The 16,273-nt window shown below is 43.0% G+C and overlaps 1 protein-coding gene across 2 annotated transcripts in view; it reads left to right on the forward strand.

The window, feature by feature from the left end:
* The window catches only part of RABEP1 (rabaptin, RAB GTPase binding effector protein 1), a 50,212-nt gene extending 34,014 nt beyond the window's left edge, over window positions 1-16,198 (forward strand). For both annotated transcript variants that reach the window (XM_065695181.1, XM_065695182.1), the window contains 10 exons: window positions 655-1,122; window positions 2,349-2,453; window positions 3,190-3,306; window positions 4,554-4,652; window positions 5,887-6,027; window positions 6,704-6,893; window positions 7,165-7,220; window positions 7,820-7,918; window positions 9,894-10,010; window positions 12,119-16,198. In XM_065695181.1, the coding sequence (XP_065551253.1) occupies window positions 655-1,122; window positions 2,349-2,453; window positions 3,190-3,306; window positions 4,554-4,652; window positions 5,887-6,027; window positions 6,704-6,893; window positions 7,165-7,220; window positions 7,820-7,918; window positions 9,894-10,010; window positions 12,119-12,220 (1,494 nt within the window). In that variant the 3' untranslated portion in view covers window positions 12,221-16,198. The remainder of the gene's footprint in view (window positions 1-654; window positions 1,123-2,348; window positions 2,454-3,189; window positions 3,307-4,553; window positions 4,653-5,886; window positions 6,028-6,703; window positions 6,894-7,164; window positions 7,221-7,819; window positions 7,919-9,893; window positions 10,011-12,118) is intronic.
* Window positions 16,199-16,273: the final 75 nt, after the last annotated feature.

Genomic DNA, 16,273 nt, shown 5'->3' on the forward strand with positions numbered 1-16,273 from the left:
TCTTTTGCTATTGGCATTCCCCAGGATACCTTTCTGTTTAAGCCCAGGCTTTTCCCTTTTCCTTTTCTTTTATGTACAAATAATCTTTTAAAGAAAAGTATTTATTTCTCTTACAGTATTGTGTCAGACACTCCAAGCAGAAGAAAGAAATAGAAGAATATCCACTTGTCTCAATAGAACAGATTATAAGCCTATCATTCTCCATTTATTTTTATGTTAAAGATTTTTGTTTTATGAAAGACTTTTAAATTGCATTGTAGCAGTGGAGTGTTTGCTTTCTGTTGTGTAGGTCGTAGGTCTAGAAGTGATACTGTTAGTATATCTCTTTAGTGGAAGAAGGGCCTTGTTTCATGTTCTGGAATATGTAAGGTGGCCATGTCCTTGCTTGTCTGGCAGGAAGACAGATTCTTATGAAAGCACTCTGTTAACAGAAAATTCTGGCTTTTTGCTTGTTTCTTGTTTTCTAATTCAAGCTGCTACATTTCAGTTCTCTATCCTTTTCTCTGCCATCTTAAGCTTAGTGATCAGATGTTCTTGGCAAAGCCAATTTAAATTGGCCTTCACTGTGTCTGATAATGAGCGTCCATCGTTCCTCTTGTACCATGCTTCTAGAACAGAGTATATAATTTTTTTATTCCTTGTTTTTAATTCCAGGTGCAGGTAAATAGCACCCATGGCTCAGTCCATTCATTGGATGCAGACTTGCTGCTTTCTTCTGGTGAATCTTTCAATAAATCAGATAATGATATGTTTAAAGATGGACTACGGAGAGCACAGTCAACAGACAGTCTGGGGACATCTGGATCATTACAGTCCAAAGCTTTAGGATACAACAACAAAGCAAAATCTGCTGGGAACCTGGATGAGTCAGATTTTGGACCACTTGTTGGAGCAGATTCAGTGTCTGAGAACTTTGATACAGCTTCCCTTGGATCTCTGCAAATGCCAAGTGGGTTCATGTTAACCAAAGATCAGGAAAAAGCAATCAAAGCAATGACACCAGAGCAAGAAGAGACTGCTTCGCTGCTTTCCAGTGTTACACAAGGCGTAGAAAGTGCTTATGTATCTCCTAGTGGTTACCGCTTGGTTAGTGAGACAGAGTGGAACCTGCTGCAGAAGGAGGTGAGTACACAGCACATGTGTCTGCTGTGACCACTGCCTGCACGTTGGGGACTGTCTGCTAGGTGCAAGCTCTTCCTCATTTGCTTTACATAGAGACAGCTTTACTAAACGCAGGCTATTTTTGCCCTTAGGGGTGTCTGGCAGAGGTAGCTGTTGATCACACAAATACGTGAGAGGATGAAAAAAAGATACGAGAACTCAAAGAAAAGGAGAAAATGGGAAGCTGAGGAAAGGATGTTACAGTGCAGTGGGGGATGACTAGGAAAGTGGAAAGATTAACAAAAGGAGCAGAGCTAAGAGTGCTGTTCTGTATGCCAAGGAGTTTTACTGAGGATTGTGCTTGGAGTGCAGTTTAGAAATGAGCAGTCAAGATGTGCATGACACACAAAGCAACCACAAAGAAAGCTTCAGAAAATTGTTGGGGAGTTACATCATCAAAAACCAATTTCTGAGAGCAACAAGCAGCAGATTAGACTTAGCACTGTGCCAGTTTCAGGATGGGTGACCAAGGAGATTGTTGATTCCGGGTGTTCTGCCTGTCAGTTTTTCAGCAGCTTTATATGATGCCAATTCAAAGCTTGTATTTGATTTCCTGCTGAAAAGAAGAGTATTCTGGGGCTCCTGTGGTTCTCGGAGCTGTGTTAAATCCTTTACTTTTGAGTATTTCCTTGCCCTGTTGAAATTTCAATGACACTTTACTCCAACCCTTTCTTAGAATTCAGAAAAGAAATGCACTGTTTCCCATGTGTTTCTGGAGGCAGGAGCAGGGCAGGATGTGTGAATGTCTCCATGTGCGTGGGACATGGAGCAGCGAATACAAATACAATTTCAGCTCAAACTTGACTTGCAGCTGCAGCTTTGATAAAACTTCCATTTGTCCCCTTGGCCAAAACCTTTACAGTTTCACACACTGAATGATGAACTGTTGCACATTGTGGCTTATTGCTTTTGTGCTAATAGAATCATAGAATAGTTAGGTTTGGAAAGGACCTTAAGATCATCTAGTTCCAAACCCCTGCCATGGGACTCCTACCAGGAAAGCTGATATCCTGCAGGTAATATGCATTATCCTTTACTTTTAGAACAACTTAATCTTGCCGTTACATGATTCTGCTACTGTCTTTTATCTGTAATATTTTGTGATCACACAACACACCTGAGAGTACGTAGCACTCTGGCATTCCTTGAAGAACTTCATGTCAGGTGATAACTCTTGTGTTCTCCAGGTGCAGAACGCAGGGAACAAGCTGGGCAGACGCTGTGATATGTGCTCCAATTATGAGAAACAGTTGCAAGGTATCCAGATTCAGGAGGCGGAGACAAGAGACCAGGTGGGATTTCTCTTCCAGCTTTAGCAAGATCTTTGCAGTTATTTGAACTACTGAGGGTGCAACAATATCCCATCTGCTGGTTTATTCATTGCTTTTGATTCAGTAATGTCAACATAGTTAAAATCTGGATAACTGCTAACATGTTATTGTCATAACCTGGTTTGCTGTTGGTATATGGTCATGAGCACCACATGTACATGTTTGAGGTTTCACCACGGAGAACCTCTCTATCTGGTACTATGAGACCATGCACTAAAAGCCCTGTTCTATAAAAAGTGTTGTGCTCATGCTGAAGTCAGTATCTTTCATAATTTATATTCTAAAATGCTTGTCATGCATTAAATTCAATATCTTTGGTAATGCAAGGACTGTTAACAGCAAAGGAAAAATTAGAGGACCTCATCCTAGAGACATAAAATGACTGTGAAGTATTGGAGGATATTTGTTTCCTGCCGTATACTGAGGAACATTTTTCAGATGGGTACAGAAGGCATGAGTCACATTCTGCTTTGAAATAAGTGATGGAAGCTGGTTCAGTGCACTTTGATGTGCTGTGTTTGGTGTAATCAGGGATGCATGGTGTTTCAGAAGAACGACAAAGGAACTTCTGCGTTGCATAGGGGTTTGAGGGATTTTGTGCTTTGGGGGTGTGATGGGGTAGGTTATATTTGTGTTTGGGAGATAAGTGCTTTCCAAAAGAATGGAAAACTGCATGATTTTTTTTGTACCAACACAGGTGAAAAAGCTGCAGGTGATGCTGAGGCAGGCCAATGACCAGCTGGAAAAGACAATGAAAGATAAACAGGAACTGGAGGATTACATGAAACAAAGTGCTGAAGACTCCTCTAACCAGGTACAGGCATTTTGTAATCAAGGTGGTAGGAATCATGAAGTGGTATTCAAAAATTCGTACAAGAACTCATCTTCTGTTAGATATGTATGGACTACCTGTGGTAGAGGCAACAAAAGTGAGAGCTTCTAGGGTTAGTTATGCTGCACTTGAGTCTCCCACAGTTTCTAGATAAGTCTGACATGTCTCAAATAGTATGTTACCCAATTTTCACCCTGAAATTTCATCTCTAATCTTGAAATCCATTACAGAGGTGATAATTGGAATTTGAGTGGGTTTAAGTTCTGAAGTGAGCTCTGTGTGAAATCCCCCAGACATGCAAAAGTAGCCCTGTGTTCTTGGTCACTGTCCTTGTCAGTAGAAGAGTGGTACTATTTGAACCACTTGCCATCAATACTTGGCACACAGTTAATGGTCTTGTGGTGAAGACATCCAGTTAGTGAGTAGCTGAGCAGGGAGTACCAGTAGTTGGTCCAAAGTATGCACTTAGACTTCTTTGAAATAATAGCCCATTTAAAAGTTTTTTCAGTCTGAGCTGTATACATAACTCCTGGAACAACAGAGCCAAATAAGATGTGTGGTAATCATAGCTTTAAGCAAAATGGATAGTCATCATCTTTGGCCTATTAATTAGGGAAATGCTGTATACAGGACACTGAATTTACTTCACTTGAGCTGGAAGACTTTCCCTCTTCCATCCCACCCAGTATGTTTTTTCTTACTAAGGAAGCAGCCCTTAGCAAAGTCTCTCCTAGGTGACAGGAACATGTTTATACATCCATTCTTTTGGATGTACCAGAGTGCTCTTAATTGAGTAATTCTTCATGTTACTGTTAAGCCTGTGGTGCTGTAGAATAACTTAAGTGTAAAGCTTTTGAAGATCTGTGCTTTCAGAGAAAGGTATGAAGAATTACCTTAAAGAAAATGCTGGAAATTGTGGTGGTAGCTCTGCAGACCCAATTCAGGGTCTCTGAACTGGCTTACATTACAGTCTGATTAGAATTAACTGTTTGTTTGTGGCTTAGAGTTTGGTAAAAAGAATATATTACTGGTATAGAAGGACAGTGCCTGTTCTTACTGACTTGAGCTGCATTCATGATTTACTGAGTGAAGAACTAAGATTAATGGATTAGTTTGAAATTCCCAATTATATATTAATAATGATAACAAGCAAGAGAACTTCACTGGTTATTTCTTCTTCAAAATCTGCTTCATGCTTTATATCTTTGTGTGGGTTTTCTTTTTTTAAGATCTCTTCGCTTATGGCTAAATGTCAGAAGTCAGAGAACCTCCTCAATGAACTGCAGCAGGCGTTTTCGCAAGCGAAGAGAAGTGTCCAGGAGCAAATGGTAAGGCAGCTTAAGCCCAGAGATCACTTGAACAGTGCTATTTGTCTAACCTTTGGAGCTCCATCTGTTTGTAAAAGACTTTGTCTTGCTGCCCAGCCAAGGTTGGCTAAAGAGAGCTGTGCCCCTCAGTATGTAAAGGTACCAGTCTCTGATAGCAAATTCTGAACCTGTAGTGGTTTGTGGGTCAGTCTTACTTCTGTGTGTATGTGGATTGATTAACATGGGGATAACTAGTCGACTTCTTTCCCCCCTTATCCATTATGCACATTCCATGCCCATTTAGTATCTTACTTCACCTCAGCTCTGAAGATGCAATAGGTTTTTTCAAGACACTTTTGTAGGATTCATCACAAAACCCATCACTATTGAATTTTTTCTTGAGTTGGAAATGAGTGCTCAGTGTTTTTACGGGTCAGACTTAAAATACCAGCCCTAACACCCAGGAAGAGATATGGGTGGGAACTTATTTAAGGACCTCATTTTCCAGGGCAGAACAAGTCTAACTTCCTTACAGCAGTTGATTCCCTTCTATATTAGAATCATGTTTCTTCTTTTTTTCCTCCTTTGCACAACATTGTGGGGACTAAGAGCATTCACGTGAATCCCAGTATTGCATTTCTGGGGTCTGGGATGGTCTGTAGGACATCAGGACATTGCTTGCAGAAACATTCTGTTTGATGTTCTGCATCTGAAGCAATTACTCCTTTTGGAAAAGTTCAGTGGAATTTTTTTCGTTTGTAATGCAAACAGAACTATGTTCTCTTAATCCTTTTTCTTTACAAGGGATCAGTTGTTTTGATGTTTTCCTCTAAAGACAGTGGGAGGCAGACACCTGCCATGGGTAGTTTCAGGATGAATGTTTAAGGTTAGAATAGCCTGGTGCTGCAGCTGAGCTGTCCAATGATTTTAGTATACACCACTGACAGTTCCCACAACCACGTGATTTGCCCCCTACTCCTCTCCATGAGCACAGCTAGCTCAGAAGGAAACTGGGAGGCTTGACCAGGCTGTGTTTATCACTTGCTTCCACCTGCCTGCCTGTACAGCTAAGGCTGATCTTGCCTTTATTTCTAGTGCATAGGCCAGAAATATTGTTGTTCCACACATTTTGTTTTCCTTTACAAAGAATATCCAATCAATTCACCAGACTTTTGAAAGCAGTGGTAGCAAACGGGGCATGAAGAGATCTGAGCATGACCCTTAGTGAGAATTTATGCTTTTCTTTGCATCAAAGGCTGTCCTGACACAGTCAAGGGAGCAGGTTTCAGAAGAGTTGGTGAGACTGCAAAAAGATAATGAAAGTCTTCAAGGAAAACATAGCTTGCATGTGTCCTTACAGCAAGCTGAAGATTTCATTCTACCAGAAGCAGCAGAGGTAAAACATTTTACAATCATTAACACAAATAATACCTCTGACTCGATCTCGCTAGAAGAATCTTCCTTATCAAAAAGCTGACTCAAATAGCACAATGAAAAGTAACCTGGATTTTACCCCTGTATGTCTGTGATGTACAGATTGATCCCCCTGTGCCATGAGCATGCTGCAGGGTGTGGGTAGATAATAAATGAATTAACTATGGCCTAATAACTGCTCTGTTGTCAGCAGAGTGTGTGTTTATTCCAGTTTAAGCTGCATTTTGCAACCTTGGCACACAGGTGGTCAGACCCATGGCTCTGATGTAGATACTGATTCAATAAATGAAGCTAAGTCAGTCACTGCAAAATCTGTCTAGGACCAGTAATAATCTGGTGCCTTGAATAATAAGTCTTATCATACTGTTCATGGCCACTCCCTTAAACTCAAGCTTAGAAGACTGGTGGGGGTGAAGGCAGGGGGAGAGCGTCATAAGCCTGTTGGAGTTGCAGATCTTTACACATTCTTCATTTACTAGGCCAAGCAGTGATTTTGTTTTAATACATTGCTGGATGCTCTGGTGTTGTGGGACAAACCTCAGGGTAGCATAACATCATCTCTGGCTTGTATGCTGGTAAATGCAGTACTGTGTGTAGCTGAAGATGATAACACAAATCTTTGCTAATCATTGATTCAGGAGCTCCGTGAGCTGATTTTAAAGTACCGTGAAGACATCATCAGTGTGCGGACAGCAGCAGATCACCTTGAGGAGAAGCTCAAGGCAGAGATTTTATTCTTAAAAGAACAGATTCAAGCTGAGCAGTATTTGAAAGAAAACATAGAAGAAACTCTGCAGCTGGAAATCGAGAATTGCAAAGAGGAAATAGGTCAGCAGGGGCAAAAGTCTCCAAATAGGAATATTAGAAATCATTAAGATAAGTGAAGACTTGCTTTGGTGAGAAACAGACTTCCCTGAGTATTAAATACCACCCTTTTTTGACAGCAGATACACAAAAGCTGTACAGCTGAAAGCAAAAGTACAATTCTTTGTTTACCTTTGATGTAGCACATGCTTAATTTTCCCTGAAATGCTAGCAGAAGTATGTCCACTTTCCTGTATTTTTCTTTCATTTAAGCTTTAACATTCTTGTTTTTCAGCTTCCATTTCCAGTTTAAAAGCTGAACTGGAAAGAATAAAAGCAGAAAAGGAACAGGTAAGGAGCCCTTTCACAGTGGGATTTTTGTGGGGTTTTTTGTTACTTTGTGGGTTTTTTTTTAAACAGAGAGAGTAGGATTCTTTTTTTCTGCTAGTTCTGTCAGTGCCACTGTTGTTGTCTTTCACATCGACCTTTGCATATCAGAGAAAATGGACTTGTTTCCCATCTGCACCCATGTAGCTTTTGTGCCCGTTTCAAAGGAAACACATAAGGTTGTGCCTGGAATGTTAAGGGACAGAATAGCTGAACTGATGCCCATGTAGGACTGGGACACATTCATTGTTCTGTTACTTAAGAGCTGTTGGTCTGTTTGTTAATCTGTAACTTCAGTACTTTGTTGAATAATTCCTAACTAATATTAGGCTACCAAATAATAACCTGAGTGTCAGGTTTGGCCATTGCTCTCCAACCCCAAAACCAAATAAATGGAGAAAAACAGATGTCATGAGGTGTTTTCTGTGTCATTTGGAGAGATTATTTAGGTGTATTTCTGAGTACCAGGAAGGACTCTGAGGCTGTACTTCTGTAAGGAGGGTCTGTGAGAAATTTAAATGTTGGGAGGTTTACTTAATACTTTCTTTATTATTATTATATAGTTGGAAAGTTCTTCGCAGGAGAACATACAGCAGCTGGAGAGTCTGCAGGAAGCAAAAACCACTCTAGAAGAACAGCTGAAGAAAGAGACAGCAGCAAAGGTAGCTGTGATGTCTGGCTGTGAGGTGTATATGCATCTTCTGTGATGTCTGGCTGTGAGGTGTATGTGCATCTTCTGTGGTGGTCAAACTGTGGTCAGAGAATGTGTCACTATGTAACAATGAAGAAAGCAGCTTTTGAATGTTGATAAGATTCTGGCACTGAAATAGTGTCCACAAGATGCAGTTTAAATCCTTATCCCAGTCACTTTGCACTTGGATTTGTAAAGTGGTGGATCTGAGTTGCTGTGAAGTTGAATCTCTTTGGGATTGGCATCCCAAGTTAGGCTTCAGTAGCACTTCTGCATATAGAAAACATCCTGACCAACCCAACCACAAACCTCGTTCACTCACTCCCCCCCTTCTTGCCCTCCCCCTGGTCCTGGAGGGACGGAGGGGAGAATCGAAAAGAATGCAACTCCCACGGGTTGAGATAAGAACAGTTTAGTAACTCAGGTATAACACTACTGCTACCACCAATAATAATAATGCTAAAGGAAATAACAAGAGGAAAGAATACAACACCTCCGCACCAGCTAACTGATAACTCGCCCCACTCCCCCCAGCCGAGCACCGACCGATGCCTCCTCCAACCCTGCAGTCCCTTCCCTTCTGGGTAACTCCCCGTTACATCCTGGGCATGATGTGCCGTGGTATGGAATGCCTCTTTGGTCAGTTTGGGTCAGGTGTCCTGTCTCTGCTTCCTTCTGGCCTCCCCTCCTCCCTGGCAGAGCATGAGACTCAGAAAGTCCTTGGCCGGACCAAACATTCGAGCAGCAACTGAAAACATCGGTGTTATCAGCACTGTTCCCAGGCCAAAAGATCAAAACACAGCACTGCACTAGCTCCTAAGAAGGAGAAAAATGACTGCTGCTGCTCAACCCAGGACACATGGGTTTGAAGCTTTGATGCTTTTGAATGAATGTCATTTTGTTGTTGTTGTAGGAAGGAGCCCTACTTTGGCAGCCAGATACATTAATTGTGATCAGATTTCTCTCTCTCTATTGGTTTTGGTTGTGGGTTGTTTTTTTCCCCCATCCCAAAGGCTTGTTTGTCTAAAACTCGAGACAGCAACCTGGTTGTATATTTATCAGCAGATTAGTGCCCTTCATCTCTGGTCATCTCTCATTAAGACTCTGTCATGGCTTAAGCCCAGCCAGTAACTCAGACCGATGCAGCTGCTCGCTCACTCACCACCACCTTCTTCCCCCTGCTCCTGGAGGGATGGGGAGGAGAATCGAAAGAATTTAACTCCCATGGGTTGACATAAGAGCAGGCCAGTATCTAAGGTATAACACAAATCACTCCTGCTACCACCAATAATAATAATGATAAGGGGAATAACAAGGGAAGAGAATACAACCATTCACCACCCGCCAACCGATACCCAGCCCGACGTGAGCAGCGATCTAGCCCTTCCAGGTAACTGGCCCTTGTTTATATACTGGGCATGAGGTACTGTGGTATGGAATACCTCTTTGGCTAGTTTGGGTCAGGTGCCCTGTCTCTGCTTCCTCCTGGCTTCCCCTCCTACCTGGCAGAGCAGGAGACTCAAAAAGTCCTTGATTGGAGTAAATGTTACTTAGCAACAACTTGTAGTTATCAGCACTGTTCCCAGGCTGAAAGTCAAAACACAGCACTGCACCAGCTACTAAGAAGGAGAAAAATGACTGCTACTGCTGAGGCCAGGACAGACTCAGAAATCTGTTTTTTCACTTTGAGATCCTTGGACATAGTGCTGTTAAGACATGTGGCTTTTTCGTGCTTTAACCAGTCTAATGAGGATGTTTGATGGGTATTAGCCCCTGATTTTGCAGTTAGGAAAACAGGTGTAGAAAGAGCAAGCGGTTTCATTTTTTGCCAGGGCTCTGAGGATAACCACGCTGCTTTGCTGTAGTATCATGCTTTAATCAGTTTATATGAGCTTCTCCTTTTTATTTCAGTTTAAACACAGCATAAAGCATCTTTTTCTCCTCAGGCAAACCTGGAACAGCTGGTATTTGAAGAGAAGAATAAAGCTCAGCGGTTGCAGACTGAATTAGATGTCAGTGAGCAAGTGCAGAGAGATTTTGTAAAGCTTTCTCAGACGCTTCAGGTAAGGGAAGTGCAACCAATTTGTAAGGTGCTGCTTTTGTTTCTTCTCCACAGCTGTGTAAAACAAGAAGTAGCAGTTGTAGATTTTCTTACTTTAGTATTTATGAACTATTTTTAAAGGTATTGGTATAATAAACTGATCAAGTATCCCTAGGACAATATTACTGTTAAAGTCTACTGGAGATTTTATTCTGATTACTTGATTCCAGCCAATTCTCAGCATCAGAGAAACACAATTACTGTACTAAAAGAAAGTGGAGAGAGCCATGGGTCATGATACCTTTAGATCCCAGCATTTCATTGTCCCTCTCCTGATGTCTTCCAGGTTGTTACTTTTCATAGCAAATCATTAAGGTACAAATATTTGAGGGCAAAGTGAGAAACTTGTGCTGTTTGATATGAATATATGGTATAGTTTTTTGTGTTATATTTTCTGATTTATTTATACTATCTCAAAGTCTATCCTTGCTGTTGTTGCTGTTTACTATCCTTGTATTTTCTCTGAAAAGTGAAGCTCTGATGTTTGGTGATGAGATCCCAAGAGGTGGCTAAAGGAAGGAATTTTGGCATCAAGGCTCATTCCAGTATGTCAGGCTGATTTCTCTGTTAAGTGTGGAGAGCAGGAAGGAACCTGCAGTGTTGGTGTCTGTGGAGTGACTGACTGGCTCCCTGGGAAGCCAGGGATGATGGTGATGGGTCTCACCTTCAGAGTCTGTGAGCCCCCTTACTTTGCCGCTTACCAGAAGCCTTGCTCACAGCAGCAGTACTGAACTCCAGCACTGTCTGCTCTGAGTTCTTGGCCATTCTGCTCAGTGAAATTCGGCAGAATTAAAAATACCACTTGTCTGAGTCGAGTATTCAGGTTTATTTGCAAAACTAAAATAAGGCATATAGTCAGATTGTTCACTCAGCAGAGTTTAGCTGGATGGACACTGGGAACTGTCCTCTTTTGTTCTGGCTGTTTCTGGAGGAGTAGGTAGGACAAAAGAGGCTATTGAGCTGTCCTGACCAGTGAAGTTCCTTCTTGTTTGTCATCACCCTCTCTTTTTTGTTGAGTACTGCTTGCACTGGATTACACAGTTCTTAAGAACAAAACCGGGTTCACCACTCTGAAGTGGTGTGGTGCACTCTTCCAAACATGCAGGTAGTTCAGCAGGCCTTCAGTGAGCTCAGCCCGAGTGCTGCAGCTCTGGGGTTTGTGTTTTCTGTCACCCCTCAGCAGTTATTACACACCAGCAGTGAGTGCTTTCAGTTAAAACCATGGTTTGTGCCATCACAAAATATGGTGCAAGATCTGCTGTGTAAAACAAGAGATTACCATTGAATGAGGATTTTGGTTTCTTGATAGCTCCACAGGGTTATTTCCTTCCCGTCCTCATCAGCAGAGCCTGGGTGAGTATCACTTGTGTGAGATGTCCACTGGCCAAATTAGGTGTCGGCAATGGAGAGGATGGGCTGAACATCAGTTAACCGCTACTTGGGAATTTAGAGCTGAAAGCCCAGATCCTGATAGAAAGAATGTGAAAGTTTGAATGGAAGAAGTGAAATACTAAATATAAGTTGTGATCTCTGCATTCATTTCCACACAGTGCTACGGGGCACTTTGTCAGCATGTAAGAAAGAGCTCAAGAGAGATTATCAGGAAAGCAAGAAGGAGTGAGGTTGGAAATAGGGTGTTTCCTCTAAGAGTGTCTTAGCTCTGACTTTGAGAGGCTTGAAGGCAGGCGTGAGGCAGCTCTGCACTTCCTTTATGTGCTCTTTGTGCAAGTTTATGTTGCTTTGCACCTCTCCTCCAGTTTGCCTGGCCACTTTGGTTGGTGTCAGTGACTGGTTCTTGGGCAAAACAGAGAGTGATGACAGAGGCCTGCTTGAATCCCCCAGAAAGTGGCTTTTAATGGTAAAGCCAAAACTGCCTTCTGTCTTCCTTCCTCCTGTTCTTGGTTCTACAGGAGGTTTGTGCTCCTTCATGCCTCGTGTTTCTCAGCCGATGATGCTTTGCTTTCAGTTCTGCTTCTGTGGGTACCAGAGTTGCTAACACAGCGGTTATTTGGCTCTGGCTCTGCAGCAGCATGTTTCAGCAGCTCAGCCCTGTCTGTTGGTTCCCTGTAGGTGCAGCTGGAGCGGATCCGGCAGGCAGATTCCCTGGAGAGAATCCGTGCAATCCTGAACGACACAAAACTGACGGACATTAATCAGCTTCCTGAAACATGACACCCTGATGAGCGGGCTCCAAGGCTGCGTTTGGGGTTTTTAACTCATCTTTATAGCAACATTAATTATTATTTAACTCTAACCGAAAGAGCAGAAGACAACAGAGGGGAGCAATGACTTTAAGTTTTGTTTCTAGAGGGGGAAAAAGGTTTTGTACTGGGCAGGAAGAGAGCACAAGGGTGACTTGCAGTGTAGGAAGGAGAACTTTCTAATGGAAACACTAATGCGTGTGGTGTTTCGCGTTCCACTGAGTGGGATCAGTCCTTACATTCTGAAAACCTTCTCCTCTTTCAGCCGACTCCGTAACCTAATATAGAGTTTTGGAACATTTACCCCTTGTCTTTCCCTCTTTCCTTTCCCCCCACTACTGTGATCAAAGTAGCTGCTGGAAACCATATTGTCCCTCCAAAACATTGAAGAGCAAAGTGGTTGAAGTTTTTCTGTTTGACTAGTCGGTAACAGTATTCAGCTAGCGGAGAGAATGAGGTGTAGAGTATGCTGTATGAATATTTTATATTAAAATATGACTTTATTAGCAGGACACTGGATATTGATCTTATTTCATAACTCAGTACTATTCCCCCCCCCCTTTTTTTTTCCTTTTTAAACCATTGACCTTTGTGTTGAAGAACCTGAATGCTGCTGGGATGTGATGGACACGAGCGAGCTGTGTCTCCTAAACAGATCAATGCTAATCCAAAAAACAAATGATGACAAATGTACTGAGAATTTAGCTCCTTGACATTTTTTCTGTTGAATTCTGATACTTAAAAGAAAAGCACAAGAAATGCACTGTTTTGTAATCTCTTTTCACAACTGTAATTTAGAATGTGGAACTACAACTGGTTCTTTTTCATCTCTTAAAGCTGAGCAGTACCTGTAATCGCTTTGCTGTGTAACAAAGCTAGTACAGACCGTATGCATTGTCTGAACGTTGGCATGGGGTCACTGCAGGCTGGCTCTGCTCTCGTGGGTGACACCAGATGTGAGGTTGGTGGCTTTCGCTGGGCAGCAGCAAGGTAAGGAGCTGAATGAAGTGTCAGCCTGGCCCACCAGCTCTCCTGGGACAGCCTGGCATGCACTGAACGGTGACTGCACTCTTGGTCACAGAGCACAAGTGTGGAGAAGCTGCGTTACTCTGCTGGGTCAAGTTGGACAGGTACAGTGCATCTCTTACTTTAAAGTATGGCATTGCCCAGAGCTGACTGTCCCGTATTCTTATAACTGTACATTTAAGTTACAGCAAAGGCAAGAAGTTCTTGTGATCAAGCTGGTGGTAGGTTTGGATATCTTGTTCTATAGATGCATGGTGGTGGCATGACCATTACTAACCTGACCATTCCTCCTCCTTTTTCTCCCTTTGTCACAGCAGGGCTGTGCCCACAGCTGGCAAGCAGCAGTTTCATGTGTGACTACAGGTGTTGACAGTGCTGGTGGTGCTTAGGGAGTTCTTGAATTGGCCCCTACTTGCCACTCATTAAAGGAAAGGAGGCCAAGGAGCAGGTTGCTGCTGTCCAACATTTGTATTGCAACTTTCCCCTTTTGCTTATTGTTCTTTCTTTACATGCTTGGCCATAGATCTGAAGGTGATGAAGAAAACGAGAAGTGACACAAAATGCTTCAGACTATAATGTACATGACTGTATTTTAAGTGCTTAAATCCTATTTTTAGCAGTGTATATCTTGCGATTAACAGAACCAGTGGTTTTAAAGAGGAATGCCTTAAACCAGCCCAAAAGACACATACAAGCTCAATTGCTTGTCACTCATTGCAAGAATTAAAACATTTTATTCACCCTGACAACTAATTCCTTTCATAATCCTGACATCCAAGAGCCATTTTTCCTACCTTAGTAATGACAAGACTAGTAGATGGCAGGGTTGTCATCTTCTTACAATGACACTTAATGCCTGCATATGGCTCAGGTTCTTTATTAATTGGCTATTACCACGATTTCTTTAACCTTTCTCACTACTTGCTGAAAGGTGAGGTGACAGCAGCTGTGTCCTGATGCATAGATCTGACACCAGATGTTTTGCTTTCAGTTTTCTGATGGTTCCATTCTGTTGAGTAAACTTTGGAGAAAAATCCTACAGGCCTTTATTAGGAGCTGCAGAAACAAAAGCTTTTTTTGTTCCCTTTCTTCCCAAAAACTTAACTTGTAACCATTACTGGTACCTGTGCAGCAGTGTTTGTTTAAGGAAGCCTTAAGTGTTGTTTAGCAAAACTATACCAAATCCTGTGCAGCTCTTCAGCAAGCTGGATGCGAGGAACTGCACCTAAAGACTTATGCAGAAAAAGAGGTTTTGGTTGCGTTTCTGGCTGTGCTCCTAGAGCAGGAGAGCAAGGGAAGTGGCTGGTCACTGCCTTTCAGCATCCCTTCCTGGCCCTTGTGTCTGTGCCCATCCTCAGCAGCCCTGCCCCAAACAACAGGGATCAGAGCTGACCAGTTTAGGTTGTTTCAACCAGTCCATGCCTGGTGTGGCTTTTTCTTAGTGCATTGCACAGCTTGGTGACGTGGCTTTCCATAGGTGGAGCAGTGTCAGCCTTCTGCTGGTGGCTGCAGGGTTGCATTGGGTCTCTGCAACCCAGTGGGGCAGACAGGCACATGCCAATCAGTTTGTCATTTTGGAGAGACACGGTAACAAGGACAGTGGTTGCCCAGTGGTGTTCTGTATGTGCGTGTGTTGGTGTGCATGCTCCTGTGCTGGTCTCGGGGGCCAGTGCTGGCTGGTTGGTCTGGTTAGAGGAGGCTGCAGGCAGTGATAGGGCTGCAGTGCTGATAAGAGCAAGGACACTGGTAAACCAGGCACTGCACGAGTCTGTGAAGGAACTTCCTCTTGGTTTGGAGAGGAAGGGTGTACAAGAACTGTACAGTTGTTTCCTTTTACCCCCCATATTCCATCACACATGTGAACACCTTCCCTCCTGTTTAAGGCTTACCTGTGACCATGTTAGAGCTGGAACATGAACGACCCTTTTTAGCAACAGCTGCAACTTAAGATTGTACCTTTCTAACAGTTTCTGATTGGAAACCTGCCTGTTCACAGGGGCAGTGGGAGCCATGCTCACTGCAAAGCTGTCCTGCCCCAGAGGGGCTGTCCCTGCCCCGGGAGGAGAGCACAGCTTCAGAAGCAGCAACTCAAGAGACTTAAAGGGGCCTTTAAAAACAAAACAGCATGTGCCAAACTTGCAAAGCGAAGTTAAAAGACTGTAAATTAAGTGTAGCGAAAGCTCGTGGTGTAGATACTCACTGGGTGGATTACGGTGTTACTGCTCATAAAACATCAGAACACAAATGCTTTTCCCTCTAGTTCTTGGTGTTCTGGAGCATGATCTGAGTAGGGTGATGGGCTCTCTGCGGTTAGTAAGAGATTCTCAACAGGCACTGCTGACCAGGGAGGTCAGCCACAATACACAGGGGGAGTGGACTAGAAAACTGGATTCTGTTCCTGCAGACTGTAAAGGGATGAGATCAAGTTTTGAATGCATTCCTCTACTTGTATAGTCTTAATCTGTACAAAAACCCAAGTGTTCTTGCAGCATGCCTGGTACCCTCGTTACCCAGCAGGTACTAGCAGCCCCCTTCCTTCAGCTTTACTGGGGCACCTCTTGCTGTGCCACTTGTAGCAGTGCAGTACTACTTTTCGAAACTGAGCTTGACCATGTCACCTTTTCTAAGGGGCTGGGGTGAGGGGACAGCAATTATTTATTGTCCACTGACATTTGTCTACAGAAGATAAATAACTGACCTCTTAATGTCAATTAAGACTCTGGAGCCATCTTTTGCTACAGGCAAACTGAGCGTTGGGAAGTTACTACTGCATTCCAGTGAGCCACGCCATTGGTGTCCCGTGCAATTGTGGGTGTAGAGTTCTGCTGTCCTCAGGATTCGTGTGTAACCATTTGTTAACTGTATTGAAGGTGTGTCCTTTATGAAGAAAGTGTTCCAAATTAAAAAGAGCTGCTGAAGTGTGTGCGCTTCTCTCTGGTCTTTCTACTCTGCCTTCAGCTACAGCCCTCCCCTACCTCGGACCAAGAGGGGAGAAGCC

This window comes from Lathamus discolor, chromosome 14 (assembly GCF_037157495.1).
Source record: "Lathamus discolor isolate bLatDis1 chromosome 14, bLatDis1.hap1, whole genome shotgun sequence".
Taxonomy (NCBI): Eukaryota; Metazoa; Chordata; class Aves; order Psittaciformes; family Psittacidae; genus Lathamus; species Lathamus discolor.